This window comes from Podarcis bocagei (genome assembly GCF_964188305.1).
Source record: "Podarcis bocagei genome assembly, chromosome: 6".
In the NCBI taxonomy this organism is placed as follows: domain Eukaryota; kingdom Metazoa; phylum Chordata; class Lepidosauria; order Squamata; family Lacertidae; genus Podarcis; species Podarcis bocagei.
This window is the reverse complement of record NC_138130.1, coordinates 61382159-61399288: the sequence shown is the minus strand read 5'-3', so window position 1 is coordinate 61399288 and position 17130 is coordinate 61382159. Positions and strand designations below refer to the sequence as shown.

The 17130-nt window shown below is 41.8% G+C and overlaps 1 protein-coding gene and 1 long non-coding RNA gene across 22 annotated transcripts in view; both read right to left on the bottom strand.

Annotated features, from left to right (window-relative positions):
• ROBO2 (roundabout guidance receptor 2) overlaps positions 1-17130 on the bottom strand; it is an 839550-nt gene that overhangs the window by 436916 nt on the left and 385504 nt on the right. The window contains exon 1 of one of the 21 annotated variants that reach the window (XM_081199591.1): positions 9859-10879. The exons of 17 other annotated variants lie outside the window; for them this stretch is intronic. In XM_081199591.1, coding sequence (XP_081055717.1) covers positions 9859-9913 — 55 coding nt within the window. In that variant the 5' untranslated portion in view covers positions 9914-10879. Of the gene's footprint in view, positions 1-9858; positions 10880-17130 lie in introns of those variants that run through there. 3 more of the 21 variants (XM_081199592.1, XM_081199579.1, XM_081199583.1) reach the window with 3 other exon arrangements.
• Positions 11217-17072, bottom strand: LOC308589184. The gene is made up of 2 exons (XR_014009136.1): positions 17031-17072; positions 11217-11393 (listed from the first exon to the last, which is right to left on the bottom strand). It is a non-coding gene; the product is annotated as an uncharacterized lncRNA (long non-coding RNA).

Here is a 17130-nt window from a genome sequence, read left to right as displayed (position 1 = left end):
AGCCGAGGACGTTTAGGGCTTTAAAGGTCAGCACCAACATTTTCAATTTTGCTTAGAAACATACTGGAAGCCAATGTAGGTCTTTCAGGACTGGTGTTATATGGTCTCGGTGGCCACTTCCAGTCTGCAAAAGATGTGACTTTAACAAATTGGAGAACTAGGCCTATGATTGCCCCCTTTAAGGAGCAGTGTGCAGAACAATTCTCGGCAACTGGGAATTTGATAGGGCTTTCATGTGAGAATTTGAAGACAGCTACTCAGTTTTAGTGTTAGCAATCCATGGGAGGGCGTGTTCCAACAATATGGTTCCCTTATTACACTGGAAACCTATTTGCATATTACCCAAATACAGGGTAAAACAGAGTACAGACCTGGGCGAACCCATCTGGTGTCTTTTCATTGTAATATCATGCTCTTTTCCTGGAATGTTTACTACATCAAAATCATAGAATCACAGAGCTGGAAGGTACCCAAGGGTCATCTAGTCCAACCCCCTGCAATGCAGGAATCTCAACTAAACACACAATCTCAGCTAAAGCATCCATGGCAGATGACCATCTAACCTCTGCTTAGAAACCTCCAATGGAGAGATTAGAAGAGTGATAAATAAATAAAAAAATCAAATTCAGCCTAGACAAAATTAAAGCAAAAAGCAAAATGCCCTTCTTAGTAGCAGCTTTTCAAAAAGAGAGAGAACGTATTGTAATGTGTGTAGCACTTTAAGTCCAAATACTATTCCTTTGAGAGCCCTTTGTTTAGTCTATTTTAAGCACCTGATGCAAAGGGAACACACAAGTGCTAACATGTTTGCCACAGCTTCAGAGATGCAGCATCAAGTATGCTCTGCTCATAAAGAAGATTGAAAAACAGTCTCAAAGACCGTTTTCACCATTCCAATTCTGTACTTAATGGCTGTATTTACTACTTCCTTTAAAAGAACACAAAACTTTTCCTCTTTAACCTGAAGTAATAAAATTAGTACTTGTATTGCTAAGGGCTGCTTTGTACACACTATTTACACAGTCGCTTGTGAAGTGCAGCACAAATTTGTATTGGGGGGGTTGGGGGTTGTTTTTGTTTGTACAAGTATATCTTGTTGGTTCCCTAGCTTGTATTCTTTTAGCAAAATAAATATCAATGTCCCACTTAAGAATATGTACATGATTTTCATGTTCATGTACGTGGGTTGGCTTTGAAACAGCTCGGATGGGCCATCTTGCCTGCACAAAAATGTTTCTCTCACAAAACATAGCTGCTTTTTCTGAGACATAGTTGCCCTATTTACTCTTAATTAGCCGTTTTCTAGCTGGGCTAATTGTATTCCAGGTAGTTGTAAAAATAGGTTAGGGAACAGACTTCCGGGTTGGCGCGATCGGGAAATGGCGGATTCCCTCCGAGCTCCGGAGGGAATCGGCTCAGCGGTGGATGGGTCTTTGCCGTGCCGGCGACACGGGGACCCTTAAAAACCGCAGGCGCGGAAGCCTGCGGACTGAAGACTCGGCGGGTGCCTTAAGCGCCCCCCCGATTCGCAATGAGCCTTTTTAAAGGCTACGGAGGGGATACAGGGGACGGCGTGGCACTGAGAGTCGACCGCTACCGCCGCTGAGCGAAGCCGCGAGCCATAACTGGAGAGCGCTGACTTCCTTCCTTGAAATTCGGACTGAAAAAAGAACCCGTGAGTAATTTGGAACTGAACTTTAAAATTTTTACCTTCTGAATTTGAGACGACCGGGGGGTGTGCTAAAAGGAAGTCCCCACACCCCCCCTTGCAGACGATCCAGAGCAACGAAATAAGAGCTAAGCTGGAGTGCCTACCCTGTAAAGGGTGAGTTTTAAAAAGACAGTAACTTCCAAGATTTAGAAAGGTAAATTTGAGCAGGAGAGTGGAGTGTTGGAAGAGTCTTCGTTTTGTGGCAAACAACCCTCCCTCCCGGGCCCGGGAGCGACCTGCTTTGGAGCCTGTATAGAGGAGCAGAATTTGACAGCTGTCAAAAGCTGTCAAATGGACTATTAATAGTGAAAAAATTGTTGTTTAAGACCTCTCCGGATTAAAAGGAGTTACAATTGAACTAAAATTTTGGGAAACAAAGAAACAATAATAGGACAGAGGATTGTTGGAGAAAAGGTTACTCAGTAACCAGATTCCCTCTAGGGGGAATTCTGTGGAATTACAATGGCTGTGGGTGGAAAGATACTGAGAGAAATCGAAAGGATGTTTTCACTGGTGGGAACCTTACAGGAGCAGACTACAGCTATGAGTAAACAATTGACGACCTTGGATTTGGAAACAAGTAGTTCTGCTGAAAGTAATGAGGGCCTGAGTGAGAAAGAACCCACAGCTGAATTTGAAACAATAAACAAAGAAGAGGAGAAGACAAAACAAGAAAGAGAACAAGTTATCTGGGAAAGTACTAACCAGAAGCCGACATCTGGAGAACACAAGCAAGGAGACTATTGGATTAAATTCACTTTAAGCCTACGAAAGATACAGAAGACGAAAGTGGAGGCCCTGGGACTTTATGGAATTCAGGAACTCGAAATAAAGAAATACAATTGGGGCCTCCACATAGACTTTGATTTTGACTATCAGCAAGACTTAGGCCTTGTGGAAATTCCTCAGCAGCTGCCTTTAAATATGGGAAGAGACTATGGACTGATTGGATTGATTGTTAAGGAAATCTTTCGAGACTTGATGATAGACAAAAAGGACTACCAACAAAACCGGCGGAGAGGGACTGAAAGAGAATTGAGAGCCTCGGATGTGCGGAATCCAGGCTAAAAACTGTTATTTTGGACATGTCTTGGGAAAGGACGCAAAGCGGGGATGGGAGGGAGGGAAGTAAAATTTAAACAACACTCAAGACCAGGGGGTTTAGTAATAAGAAAATTATGTAAGAAAAAATGAGAAATCGAGGGAAGAGAATTGGGGTCCAACTTAGGGAAAATTTATTTTTGTTTTTTATAAAAGGACTAATATTAAGACGGAAGAAATGCCAATTTGCTGACATAAATTTGGGAATAGGGATGCAGGGGAGGGGGTGGGGGGAAGTCAAGGACCAGGGTTAGAAAATAAGATTTTCGGGAACTATTCATGTTTGTTGTTTTTTATGTTTGTTTTGGTGTGCTGTTTGTGTTTATATAAGATGTGAAAACCCAATAAAAATTTAAAAAAAAAAAAATAGGTTAGGGAACAGAAGCAATGGCTCCAAAGGTTCATCTTGAGACCAGTGTCCCTAAGCAAATGCCCACTTGCCCAATACATGGCCTAGCTTTAAAAGCAGCAGCAAGAACATAAGCTGTAAAAGTCAAGAGGTGTGGGATGTAGCTGTTTGTCAAACCTTAGAAGTCTCACCCTCATTGTACTGATGCCTTTGAAATACAAAAGGAACCTTTATCATTAAGAGAACATTAGGTATAAATATTGTTTGTAATGATTCCAAAAAAACCCCCATGAAACCTGGATTTCATCTAATGCTAGCTCACATGTATGTGTAATGGGATTTTTGCCTGAACAAATAACATGTAGTGTTTAATTTTTTGAAAAGTATGAACACCATCTGCTTCCCACAGAACGAAACAGAGATTCCCACAAACATGCAGAAACTAGCTCCAAAAGCTAGCCTGTTGGCAGGAAATCATGAATATAATTTCTAAATAGCCAGCCAACCAAGGCATTGGCATTTCTGCATAATTGTTATAAGGGGTGGGAACCCAGGTGACAATCAAAGGCACACTAGTCCTTCCAACAGCAGTAAGACAACAAAAGGCCTTATTTCAGACCAAAGAGGCAGAATGTGCACTGCTGAATATATCATATCTCTTATAATCAGAGTTGGAAGAGACCCTGAGGAACATCTAGTCCAACTCCATAATACATCATTATTCGTTTGTAATTAATATTTGTACAGTGGTACCTCGGGTTACATACGCTTCAGGTTACAGACTCCGCTAACCCAGAAATATTACCTCGGGTTAAGAACTTTGCTTCAGGATGAGAACAGAAATCGTGCTCCTGCGGCGCGGCAGCAGCAGGAGGCCCCATTAGCTAAGGTGGTGCTTCAGGTTAAGAACAGTTTCAGGTTAAAAATGGACCTCCAGAACGAATTAAGTACTTAACCCAAGGTACCACTGTATAGCAATGTGGAATGTAAGAAATAGACAAAATGAATCGAGCTTGTGTTTGGATGTTTGTTTTTGTTATTTAAGCTAGTCAACTCAGTTGCAGGAAAAACCTGCGCTCAAGTAAATGCTGCAACAAGTAATACAAATTATAATTATGATCAACATTGATGAACATGTTAAAACGACATACAATTTAGCATCACTGTTCTTTGATCCTTGATGCATGTTTTCGCAACATTTCAAAGACTACACTTGCTAGATAGTAACTCCCACTGAGAAAAACTTTGAGGAGTTATTTGAAACTATGAATTGTGCCAACACTTATTTATGAAATAGTGTCCTAACACCCTGAATTGAATAAGATGTGAAGACACAAGAAATTTCAGTTGTGAAATTACGTTATCTATGTATGTCCTAGTATTGTTTCTCAAGGTGTGCAGTACAACATCTTGCTAACGCGGACACACAATGGGCTGTGGAACTTTTTCAAGAGAGCCAGTGTGGTGTAGTGGTTAAGAGCGGTAGCTCGTAATCTGGGGAACCGGGTTCGCGTCTCCGCTCCTCCACATGCAGCTGCTGGGTGACCTTGGGCCAGTCACACTTCATTGAAGTCTCTCAGCCCCATTCACCTCACAGAGTGTTTGTTGTGGGGGAGGAAGGGAAAGGAGAATGTTAGCCGCTTTGAGACTCCTTAAAGGGAGTGAAAGGCGGGATATCAAATCCAAACTCCTCCTCTTCCTCTTCTTCAACTGCCCTTCATCTTTCTTTGATTACTCTACTGAGTAATGACTTTTGTAGTTTTTTGTAATGTACGTTATCCTCCAGTAACCTTTGGGTATTAAGAAATAAAGATGCAGAGCTGTCCACAGTGAGTTTTCAATGTGCTGTATTATCCTAATATTTATATTTTATTGTGCAAAAGGCATTTATACTAGACAGAACAAAGTTTAGAATCCACTGTTTTATTGTGCCAGCATGTTATAAGTTTGGCTGATATTTTGTCTATGATAAACACAAACCTGAACCAGAGAAAGTCAATTATACTCAAAGGGGATTTGCTGAAAACAAGTGCATTTTGGATTGTTTACAGGACTATTCCACAGTTGTATCTGTGATTGTCTGTGATTTATCTTCCACTAAAGGCAAGAGGTTTGACAACAACTAGAAAACATTATATCAAACTTAATGTTCTTTTAGCACAATTGATCGGTGTGTGGTTGCTGTGAAAAAGGTAAATTCCATGTTAGGGTTTGTTAGGAAAGGTACTGAAAATAAAGCTAAGAGTATAACGCCTTTACAACAAATAGTGTGGCCACAGTTAGAATACTGTGTAGAGTTCTGGTTGTCATATCTCAAAAAGTATGTTGTAGATCTGTGAAAGGTCCAGGGAAAAAATCAGCTAAAATGATCGGGTGGATAGACAGACTCCCTTAAGAGAAAGGGTTACAACATATGGGGATTTTAGTGTTGAAAAAAGTTGACAAGGGAGGAATGTGACAGAGGTTTATAATATTATGCACGATGTAAATAAACTGGATAAAGAAACTTGTTTTTCCTCCCTCTCTCATAATACTAGAATGTGCGGTCATCCAATCACAGCAGGAGAGATAGACAAAAATAAATACTTCCTACCTAAATAAGTCCACTGGTCCCATCACCTCCTGACAAATAGAAGGGGAAGAAATGGAGGCAGTGAGAGATTTTACTTTCTTGGGCTCCATGATTACTGCAGATGGTGACAGTAGTCACAAAATTAAAAGACGCCTGCTTCTTGGGAGAAAAGCAATGACAAACCTAGACAGCATCTTAAAAAGCAGAGACATCACCTTGCTGACAAAGGTCCATATAGTTAAAGCTATGGTTTTCCCAGTAGTGATGTATGGAAGTGGGAGCTGGATCATAAAGAAGGCTGATTGCCAAAGAATTGATGCTTTTGAATTATGGTGATGAAGGAGACTCTTGAGAGTCCCATAGACCGCAAGATGATCAATCCTATCCATTCTTAAGGAAATCAGCCCTGAGTGCTCACTGGAAGGTCACATTCTGAAGATGAGGCTCCAATACTTTGGCCATCACATGAGAAGAGAAGACTCCCTGGAAAAGACCTTGTTGGGAAAGATTGAGGGCACAAGGAGAATGGGACAACAGAGGAAGAGATGGTTGGACAGTGTTCTCAAAGCTACTAACATGAGTTTGACCAAACTGCGAGAGGCAGTGGAAGACAGAAGTGCCTGGCGTGCTCTGGTCCACGGCATCACGAAGAGTCTGACATGACTAAACACCTCCTAAATAAGTGCTTCCTACCACAGGATGTGGTGATTACCACCAATCTGGATAGCTTTAAAGCTGGATTAGACAAATTCTTGAAGAATAGGTCCATGAATAGCTACCAGTCCCGATGCCTCTGAATACTAAGGAACAGTGGGAAAGGGCTAATGACCTCACCTTTCTGGTTGGACACTGTGAGAAACAGGCTGCTGGACTAAATGGGCATTATGTCTGATCCAGAGGCCCACCCTTCTTACAAAATAGTCAAAGAAAGAAATTAATGAACAAAAATTACTTTTTCAACCATTACTTCAGCTGTGTGTGTGATATGACAAGAGCCCTTTTTAACTTTCAGAAATGGTAAAAAGACTGGTATCAAGGTAGAATGCTGGGAAGATTGGAATTACAGTTATCCCTAAATAGATGGCAAAGGATGTGATCTGAACTGCCATAAATCCACATTCACAACACAAATGGCACATTTTGTCCCATTTTCATCGAACTCTAAAATTTCATGATAGAGTGGTACCTCGGGTTAAGTACTTAATTCGTTCCGGAGGTCTGTTCTTAACCTGAAACTGTTCTTAACCTGAAGCTCCACTTTAGCTAATGGGGTCTCCTGCTGCCACCGGAGCACAATTTCTGTTCTTATCCTGAAGCAAAGTTCTTAACCCGAAGTACTATTTCTGGGTTAGCGGAGTCTGTAACCTGAAGCATATGTAACCTGAAGTGTATGTAACCTGAGGTACCACTGTACTAAGAAGGCACAAGAACTAAGACAATTCACCATCTGAATCTGCATCATACCACCATGTAATATCACCTGTAGGCCACTCATGTTTCTCTGGGTACTCAGAGATAGGCATGGAGTGTATCTTCCTGACATTATATCTCAAAAACACATGGTTTGCTTTTCTCTGACTGCATTCATACCCAAAAGATACAAAAATCATAATGATGTAAAGGGAGAGCTCTTGGAAGCTCAAAGCCTTAGCTTGTGAGTGAGGAATGACCTATTTTTAAGGAGGAAAAAAAGAACAGCTGGTTTGAGTTTCAACAAAGGGTCTTTCTTCCTCAGTTATGCTTTCTTCATGCTTACTGTTTTATTAATAATACAGGAAAAAATAAAACATATGTTAAAGCAGTTTAGGATCATTTCACATATTATATTCAGTGGGAAAGATAGCTTAGTATGTATGGTGGGCAAACCATGATGGACTCAGGTTTGCTACTGAGTGTACCTTTGGCAGCCTCCCTCATACATATGATACATGCCTGCAAACATGCGATATTAGCATTTTCCAATATTTTAAGAAAAGGGTAACATGTGAAGCTGCCTTTAATGACATACTGTTCGTGTTATGTGGCAACTTTCATTTCTGTGTTTCTGGGAAGATAGGGACATCAGTAAGCTAATGTAAAATACAATAGGCTTCCAAGATACAGATCTACATTTTATGTTTCAGAACAATGTAGATATGAATATGTTTCAGAAGAACAGCAACAACTATTGACTGCAATTCTATGTACAGGATTGTATCTACTGAGATTATCATAGTCTAGTCAAAACCTTCCCATAAAGTGCTTTTCACAGATTTTGAGCAAGTCCATATTTGTCAAAGATGGACCAATAAGTTTGCTCATAGACCTACCTTGTAAAAGAATGGTTTGTTGTTTTTTTAAGGTTCAAGTTGTGTTCTCCATGGAAGAAAACTTGAATAAATTATGCCTTGCTCCTGTCCTTCTAGCAAGCTGGTTAATTGCATTTGTTTCCTATATCTCCAAACAGCCTGGTACATTAATTACATTCTGTAACACCAGGCTCCTGTGATTCACTCTGTCACTTCCACTGAGCACTTTAATTGTATTCCTTCTAGCTACCTACAATTTTAAACACTGGCTAATAACTACATTTCTGCAGCCTGATGCTTTCAGGTTTTATGTACATTTCCAACGTGACTTAGGTGAACCACAATGCTTTGTAAAAAAAAAAAAAAAAATGAAACTGCAGGGCACATTACGTGATACACTCATTATACAACTTGTGAACCAATACTTACATATCCTCAATTCCCTGCTTTTAGCAAGGTTCTCTGTTGTCTCCTGTGTTGCTAAGGGTGTGGTGGGAGGGAGAGAGGGAGGGAGGAATGGGTAGCACACAACTGCATGCAATAATTGTAGGTAATACAATATCACTCTCTGTTTACAAGAGTGGCCTCTCGTTGATATGGATACCAGGCTTTTAGCACCAGCTTCCTGCTGGAACTAAGTTTAGTCCCAGATCCTGCCCATATCCAGCATCAACCAGTAAATTACGCTAGAGTCCAAACCCCGCCCCCCAAAGACACCTCTGTAAAAATATAATGCCAAACCTCCAAATTAAGACAATAGCCAAAGAGATCAGGTACCATATCAAGCCTCCCCACCACCAATAAAGACTCAGCATGACTGTCCATGTAAACAGTTTGTGCGCCCAAAATACATGATGTATGTTGCACATTTGAGGTAAAACACATACAGTATATATGTATTCATAGCCATTGGTGTCTCTACTATGTTAAAATTATACCTTCTAACCATAGGCAGTACAAACATCGTTCCTTTGATTTTTTCTCAATTTCCTTCATTTCAAACACTGAAATCAACAATGTGTTCTTAGCTCTTAAATATCAACATGAAATTCCCTGCAACGTGCTTCTAGGTTAAACGATGAGGTCTTGGTTTTACTTTAGGGATGGCTAAGCAAGCTGAACAAAAGACAAACCCCTATACAAGGGAGACTGCCTTTACAGAAGGGGAGACACCTACAGCACCTGTTCAAATTCCCCATTGTCTTTAAACAGTGGAAGCCTAGCTTCTCCCTGTGGCAGAAGCTGGCTGTGAGATTCTGCTGTACTGGGAGACTTCCACAGACACGACTCTCTTTCACACTCCCTACTTTGTATACTTTCCACCTGACACATCTCACAGGCATAGTTATTTCACACCTTTTAGCGCATTCCACACATTACTGCATTTTTCTGCGTGCATTGCTTACAAATGCAGCAGCGAGAACCTCACGGTAGTAAATTTCCCATTCACCTCTCTTGAATCAGAAGCACAATTACCCCATTTAATCAGTCGATTTTCCACCTAAAAAGTTCAGCATGGGGTAAAAATAGAAGCAACAGAAATCTGTTGGTGCGTCGAGATTTTACCAGTCAGCTGATTTCAATCTCTCTCTCTCTCTCTCTCTCTCACACACACACACACACACACAAACAAACACACACACACACTTTACAGCTTATGCTAACTATTTTCCTACTAAGCTAGAAAAGAAGATTTGCTTTATTAATAGCATGTTCATATCCATCCCTTCCTTCCATCGTTCCATAGCCCATGCACATTATACAGGATTTCGAGCCCCAAAATCCAAGCGTGCTCTGCTCCAAAGAAATGACAGTAAAACACAACACTTTAACTTACCATCAACTTGAAAAGAGACAAATCCAAGCAGCAGGAGTGGCGTCAGCAGCCCCATTTTAACATATTCAAAGGCAATCCAATTCCAGGGAGAGAGAGAAAAAAATAGAGGGGGGGGAGTAGTCCCAAAAGTTGAGATTCTCCTACAACCTAAGGATACGTGGAAGGAGCCTGGAGAGCAGCGGCGAGAAAGAGGCTTGAATGGGACACTTTGAGCTCCATGCAGATTAGCAGCGCGAGGGGGAGAGCGAGGGAGGAAGAGGGGGCACCGCTCCCGGCTCGGCGCGCTGGCTCCGCTTCCGAAATTCCCACCAATCCAGCGGAGGCAGAGGAATTGTTCAAGTGTGGCTAAGACTCTCCATTGCAATCCAGAGCCCGGGGATTTCTTCGGCAGACGAGAGACTTTGAAAGCAGATACGTTTCCTAGAAAGTGCGTCCCCTCCCGCCGCCACCACCTCGCTCAAAGTTCTCGGCGCTCTGAGGAAAAGGCGGGGAAGGAGGGAGCAAAATCAAGGGCTTGGCTTAACTCTCCTGCTTCTCATTTTCTTCCTCTTCCAACCTCCCCCCCCCCCCCTTCTTCAAAATCACTTCAAGCTGCGGAGTTGCTTCCCTTAACTTCCATAAGAGGGACGCCTGAGCAACATCTTGGCGCGCGAGCTCCCTCCTTCCCTCTCCACAGCACCCCCTCAAAAATATTAAAAATTAAAAAAGGCAACCCAGCCACCCCTACCCTCAGCGCGGGAAGAAACTGCTTGAGGAGAATAAACTCCCAACGTGCCGCTGGGGCTGGAGGAAAGAGCGAGTGGCGGTGGGCACGGTTGTTGCTGCTGGATGAGGCGGCCGCCGCTGCCGTGTAAACGCGCGCGGCGGTGAGCGAGGGCGGGGGGGGGGGTGTCGCTCCCACTATGGAAGGAGTCGAGCGAGGCGGGAAGCGGCAGGCGCGGCGGGGTGTGCGCGCGAGGGAGAGGAGGGGAGAGAGCGCAGCACCCTCCTGCTGGAGCTCGCCCGGGCGGCCTCCCCACAGCCTGGGCTCGTTCTGCTCGTTTTGCTGCTGCTGTTGCTGCTCTTCGTAGAGCAAACACGGAGGTGGGGGGGGGGGAGGAGAGCCGGAATTGGAAGAGCTGGGGTGTGGATTAAAGCACTGTAAAACACCACACCCACTCTCATGTTCCCCTCAGGGATCGAGGTGGGAGGGGGGGAGAGAGACAGACACACACAACGTGAGGCAGCTGAAGGATTGAAGACCGGGGGGAGGCACAGAGCAGCGCTGCTTCTCTGCCCCCCCCCCGCCCATCCCATTTCTCTCCCAAGCCCCCTTTTCCCTCTTTACTGTTGGCTATAGGTAACATTAACATGATTGCTTCTCACTGCTTCTCATTTAATGGGCAGGTAATTTTCTCGACGAGCGATTTCATGGAAGTCTCTTCCCTAATTATTCAGCCTTCCTCGCTCTTCTCTCTCTCTCTGTCACAGGGAGGCCTTTGAAAGAAGACGGCAATTTCAACCTCTTCTTCTCACTTAGCTTTCATGTGCTGGTACTTTTTAAAAAAGGGAGGTGCAGGAAGGCGATCATGTTGCCTAATTCCAGGTGTGTAGTGATACGCAGCTGCTGCTTAGTGGGGAGAGAACTATGACATTCTGCACATGTTCAAAGACCCCTTCTCCCGAATCACGGCGTAATATTTGTAGTTGCTTAAAGCCCGCCCAGCCACTCAGGAGGGCCACAGATGGCTAACAAAAAAAAGGTACCAGCTCCTTTTAAAAGGAAAATGCAGGCAAGTCAGCATTGCCTTATGCAAATACAAGTTACAGTGGTACCTCGAGTTACAAACGCCTCAGGTTACAAACGCTTCAGGTTACAAACTCCACTAACCTAGAAGAGTTACCTCAAGTTGAGATCTTTGCCCCAGGATGAGAACGGAAATCGTGTGCCAGCAGCGCAGCGGCAGCAAGAGGCCCCATTAGCGAAAGCACACCTCTAGTTAAGAACAGTTTCAGGTTAAGAACGGACCTCCGGAACACATTAAGTTCATAACTAGAGGTACCGCTGTATACTTATTTACTCACACAAGTTCCAGTGCATATAGTCAGACCTACTCCTGTATATAGTCCAGTGTATACACTGTATAGTACTGTTTGCTTTCGTAGATTTTCACGGGTACAGGAATGTAGGTTTTGGTGTCTTCGGGTGTCTTCCCGTGTATACACTACTTCCAGTGTATATAGTCAGACCTACTCTAATACAAGGTTGCAGTTAGATTCCAGAATCCTGCCGCAAGCTGGGCTCTGTATATTATATGATGGGTGTACAACCAATTTATGCAACCCTCCTTCCAGTATAAACATGCCACATTGTGGCTGCCTAGAACATGCAGATGCCCTATACCATATACGTGCACAGATCATATGCAAGATTAAGGCCACAACTCTATGCATCTTTTTATGGGGAATAAGGCACACTGAACACAGTGAGACTTCCGAGTAAGCATGAGTAGGACTGAACTATCAGCTCAGTTCTTATTTGCACTGCCCTTGTGCATTGTGGCTTTCAAAATTGGGTTGACTTATTTATGTATACATATACACAGGTTATATGTATGTACTTATCAACACTGGGATTTCGTAGGATACCACTGTGGTAAGGGAGGAAGCCCCCCCCCCCCCCCGCCGCCAATGTAATTTCTGTTCCAGGATGACCACCCTATCCCACCTTGCTACCTGACAGAACTTATGTTGAGGTCTTGTACAAACAAAACATCATATTCCCAAACTAGTTTGAAATGTGCATTCTACCAAGAATGCAAATTGAGCAGAATTCTAGTTTCTGCATCTATGAAAGCAATGATGTGATCAACTCTGCACATTCAGAAGAGTACATGCATGGAATTGACATAGAAGCCATTCACAAGCTCTTCAAGCAACTCTCTTGCACACAGTAACTGTGGTTGCAACCCTTTCTTCATGTTTATGGAATGGTAAGCTAACCTGAACGTGAGGAACCCTTCTTCTGTGTTTTGCATTGTGCATAAATTAGCTGTAGTAAATTGGGGTCAACCATAGGCGTTTGTTTTGTTTGTTCTCTGTTTCCCTGACCTTTCATTTTTCATGTTTTGACTAAAACAAAACACAAAACACAACACAGAATATCACATCAGTATTTTATAAACAACTCCGTGCTCTTCATTTCAACCTACCTAATACCTTAAGCTCTTAAAAATAACACCTTTACCACCTTCTTTCTAAACTGTTGAAGCCCTTACAATGTATGCAATCCAGGAAGAAGATAGAGTATATGGGGTCTCTCATGAGGTAAAAGGATGTCTACAGCAAGGGGTGTGGAGAGAGAGTTTTCCCTTTTCAGTTAAGCTAGGAGGATATATATATTTTTTCTGTGTGTAGGAGTGTTGGGGGAAAAGCATAACAAGGGAAGACAAATGAGACTGCACAAACTGAAGAATAAGCATAAAGAGGATGATCAAGTAAAGGAATAGCTGCATCAAAGGTGTATGTCTGAATACTTGCAATATCTTTAGTGTATAAAGTGCAGCTGAGGCCGTGAGTGATCACAAGAGTAGCTACTAGCTATTTGATGTTAGCACTGATGATTAGACAGGGGGTTAGAGGAATATACACAGGTCTGTAAGCCAAAAGCAATGTTAGATGGTGAATCTTTAGTTCCCCCTACTGGAATATAACAGGAAACAGCTGTTCTTGGTTTGTTATATAGCTAATCTTTTGTGTTTTGTTAAGACCACTTGTTTTGAACTTTCAACCTATTTCTCAAACACTGCTTGAAGTTGAAACATGTGCATTTTGCTCATTATTCTTATTGATCACTCAGAATTATTTAACATTGTTTTGCAGCCCATTGCAGTGTGTTTCTTAGAACCGAGTTAAATGGAATTTGCTCCTAGTAAATTTACTTGTAGCAAATCTAGGCTTTTAAAATTGTTGAATAAAAATTGTGGCTCAGGTTTTTGTTTTGTTTTTGTTTCTGATTTTCATAGCAGGTTGTTTGTGTTGTTCTATGTATAGTGCCTTTGAGAGAAGGCCTTCTAATTTAAAAAAAAATACTTGCCAGTGTATTGAAATCATACACAATATACTGCACTTTGTGTATTTTATACAAATTACCTAAGTATAACATTTTAAAATAATATGAGTATGATTAGCATCCATATGGGAACTAAGTATAGATAATCAGCAAACTCAAATAAGCAAGATCCAGAAATGTTGTCGTCCCCCCCCCCCCCAAATATTCTTTTCAGGTCAAATATATTTAATATTATTTGTTCTTTTATTAAATTACACTAGATCTGTTAATGAAAGATTTGGACAAATTGCAACCTAGATTTACAGCAATAACTATACAACAGCTATAGAAAGTGATATTGTAGATATATTTACAATATAATTCTTTCCATTTGCCTTCTCTATACAAGTTAGTCAATGTTTGCATAGCTGTACAACAGCTCCAAGCTTGTTTTATGTAAAACAGGAAACAATATGATTCTCTTTTCAAAATATGCCCCACAGATAAATATATTTCTAATACATTTCTAACAGACTTTTTCATATAGGAGGCTATAATTAAGGATAATGAGGGTGAGGTGATCAAAATAGCCCTCTTTGTTCATGTTCTTATGAATTAGCAATTCTGGCATATGCATAACAGAATGTGAAATATTAAGCAATATTTCTCTTGGATAGTAGACATTTCAAGGACTCAATATATGTGACAATTACTGCTTGTTTATTAATGTGCATTTTATAAAATGCTTATATAATCAAATAGCACCTTTGAACTTTTCAAATATGTTAAAAGTACTTGGGATTGTATTCATTGTATGTCTTACTTAGAATAAACTGATTGAAATTAATAGATATGGCTAGCTTAGGTCATTAATTCCAATAGGTCTTTTTGAGTAAAACGTAATTCAAAACAATCCTTAGTAAAGCTTTTACTTTGAGGAACACAAAAGCTATGATATGCACATCAATGTTGTGTTGCACAGACTTTGCAATTCAGCATAGTGGTACAATTTGCACATCAGTGTAAACTGATATAGACTAAGCAGAGAACCCATTACAAGCATGTGGACTATGAACACCTCAGCAGATGTTAGGGGTGTCCTGGTTTTTACTTTTTGAAATATGGCAACCCTAGCATTTGTACAAGAAGTTTGCAGAATGGAATCAAAAGGCATAGTTTCTTAACCATTTCTTGAAAATAGTCCTGTAATCACACTGATTTCATTTGGACGTACTTAAAATTATGAATCATTGAAAGCAGTGAGACTTTTTGGATATGACACTCTAGCCTAAATGCTCTTGCCCCTAACTGCAGATATAGAGAAATAGAGATATAGAGAAATAGAGATATAGAGAAATTTTTCTCCGATAAAGAAAACAATGCCCGACCTGAAGAATTTGGAGCAAATGATTCAGCAAAGCAAACACAGCCCAGAATAACTAAGGAGATAGTACAAGAATATTTGGCTAGTCTAGATGTATTCAAGTCTCCAGGGCCAGATGAACTGCATCCAAGAGTATTAAAAGAACTGGCAGATGTGATCTCAGAACCACTGGCAGTCATCTTTGAGAATTCCTGAAGAACAGGCGAAGTCCCGGCAGACTGGAGGAGGGCAAATGTTGTCCCTATTTTCAAAAAGGGGAAAAGAGAGGACCCAAATAATTACCGCCCAGTCAGTCTGACATCAATAGCAGGGAAGATTCTGGAGCAGATCATTAAGCAAACAGTCTGTGAGCACCTAGAAAGGAATGCTGTGATCACCAATAGTCAGCATGGATTTCTGAAAAATAAGTCATGTCAGACTAACCTGATCTCATTTTTTGACAGAATTACAAGCCTGGTAGATGAAGGGAACGCAGTGGATGTAGCCTACCTAGATTTCAGCAAGGCATTTGACAAGGTGCCCCATGATATTCTTGTAAAGAAGCTGGTAAAATGCGGTCTTGACTATGCTACCACTCAGTGGATTTGTAACTGGCTGACTGACCGAACCCAAAGGGTGCTCATCAATGGTTCCTCTTCATCCTGGAGAAGAGTGACTAGTGGGGTGCCACAGGGTTCTGTCTTGGGCCCGGTCTTATTCAACATCTTTATCAACGACTTGGATGATGGACTCAAGGGCATCCTGATCAAATTTGCAGATGACACCAAACTGGGAGGGGTGGCTAACACCCCAGAGGACAGGATCACACTTCAAAACGACCTTGACAGATTAGAGAACTGGGCAAAAACAAACAAGATGAATTTTAACAGGGAGAAATGTAAAGTATTGCACTTGGGCAAAAAAAATGAGAGGCACAAATACAAGATGGGTGACACCTGGCTTGAGAGCAGTACATGTGAAAAGGATCTAGGAGTCTTGGTTGACCACAAACTTGACATGAGCCAACAGTGTGACGCGGCAGCTAAAAAAGCCAATGCAATTCTGGGCTGCATCAATAGGAGTATAGCATCTAGATCAAGGGAAGTAATAGTGCCACTGTATTCTGCTCTGGTCAGACCTCACCTGGAGTACTGTGTCCAGTTCTGGGCACCACAATTCAAGAAGGACACTGACAAACTGGAACGTGTCCAGAGGAGGGCAACCAAAATGGTCAAAGGCCTGGAAACGATGCCTTATGAGGAACGGCTAAGGGAGCTGGGCATGTTTAGCCTGGAGAAGAGGAGGTTAAGGGGTGATATGATAGCCATGTTCAAATATATAAAAGGATGTCACATAGAGGAGGGAGAAAGGTTGTTTTCTGCTGCTCCAGAGAAGCGGACACGGAGCAATGGATCCAAACTACAAGAAAGAAGATTCCACCTAAACATTAGGAAGAACTTCCTGACAGTAAGAGCTGTTCGACAGTGGAATTTGCTGCCAAGGAGTGTGGTGGAGTCTCCTACTTTGGAGGTCTTTAAGCAGAAGCTTGACAACCATATGTCAGGAGTGCTCTGATGGTGTTTCCTGCTTGGCAGGGGGTTGGACTCGATGGCCCTTGTGGTCTCTTCCAACTCTATGATTCTATGATTCTATGATTCTAAGATATATTGTGAGTGATGCACATTCTCAGAGACATTTCCTGTCATTTTTACTTCACATGTCTCAAGAGCTAAGTGCTGCTATGAAAAGAGATTCCCATTTACTTATTACATCTGTAACTCACCTTTCCTCTAAGGAACTCAGGTTTTACTTCCTGTGTTATTATCAACTGTGAGGTAGGATATATGGAGAGGCTGTGATTGGCCCAAGCCTACCCCAG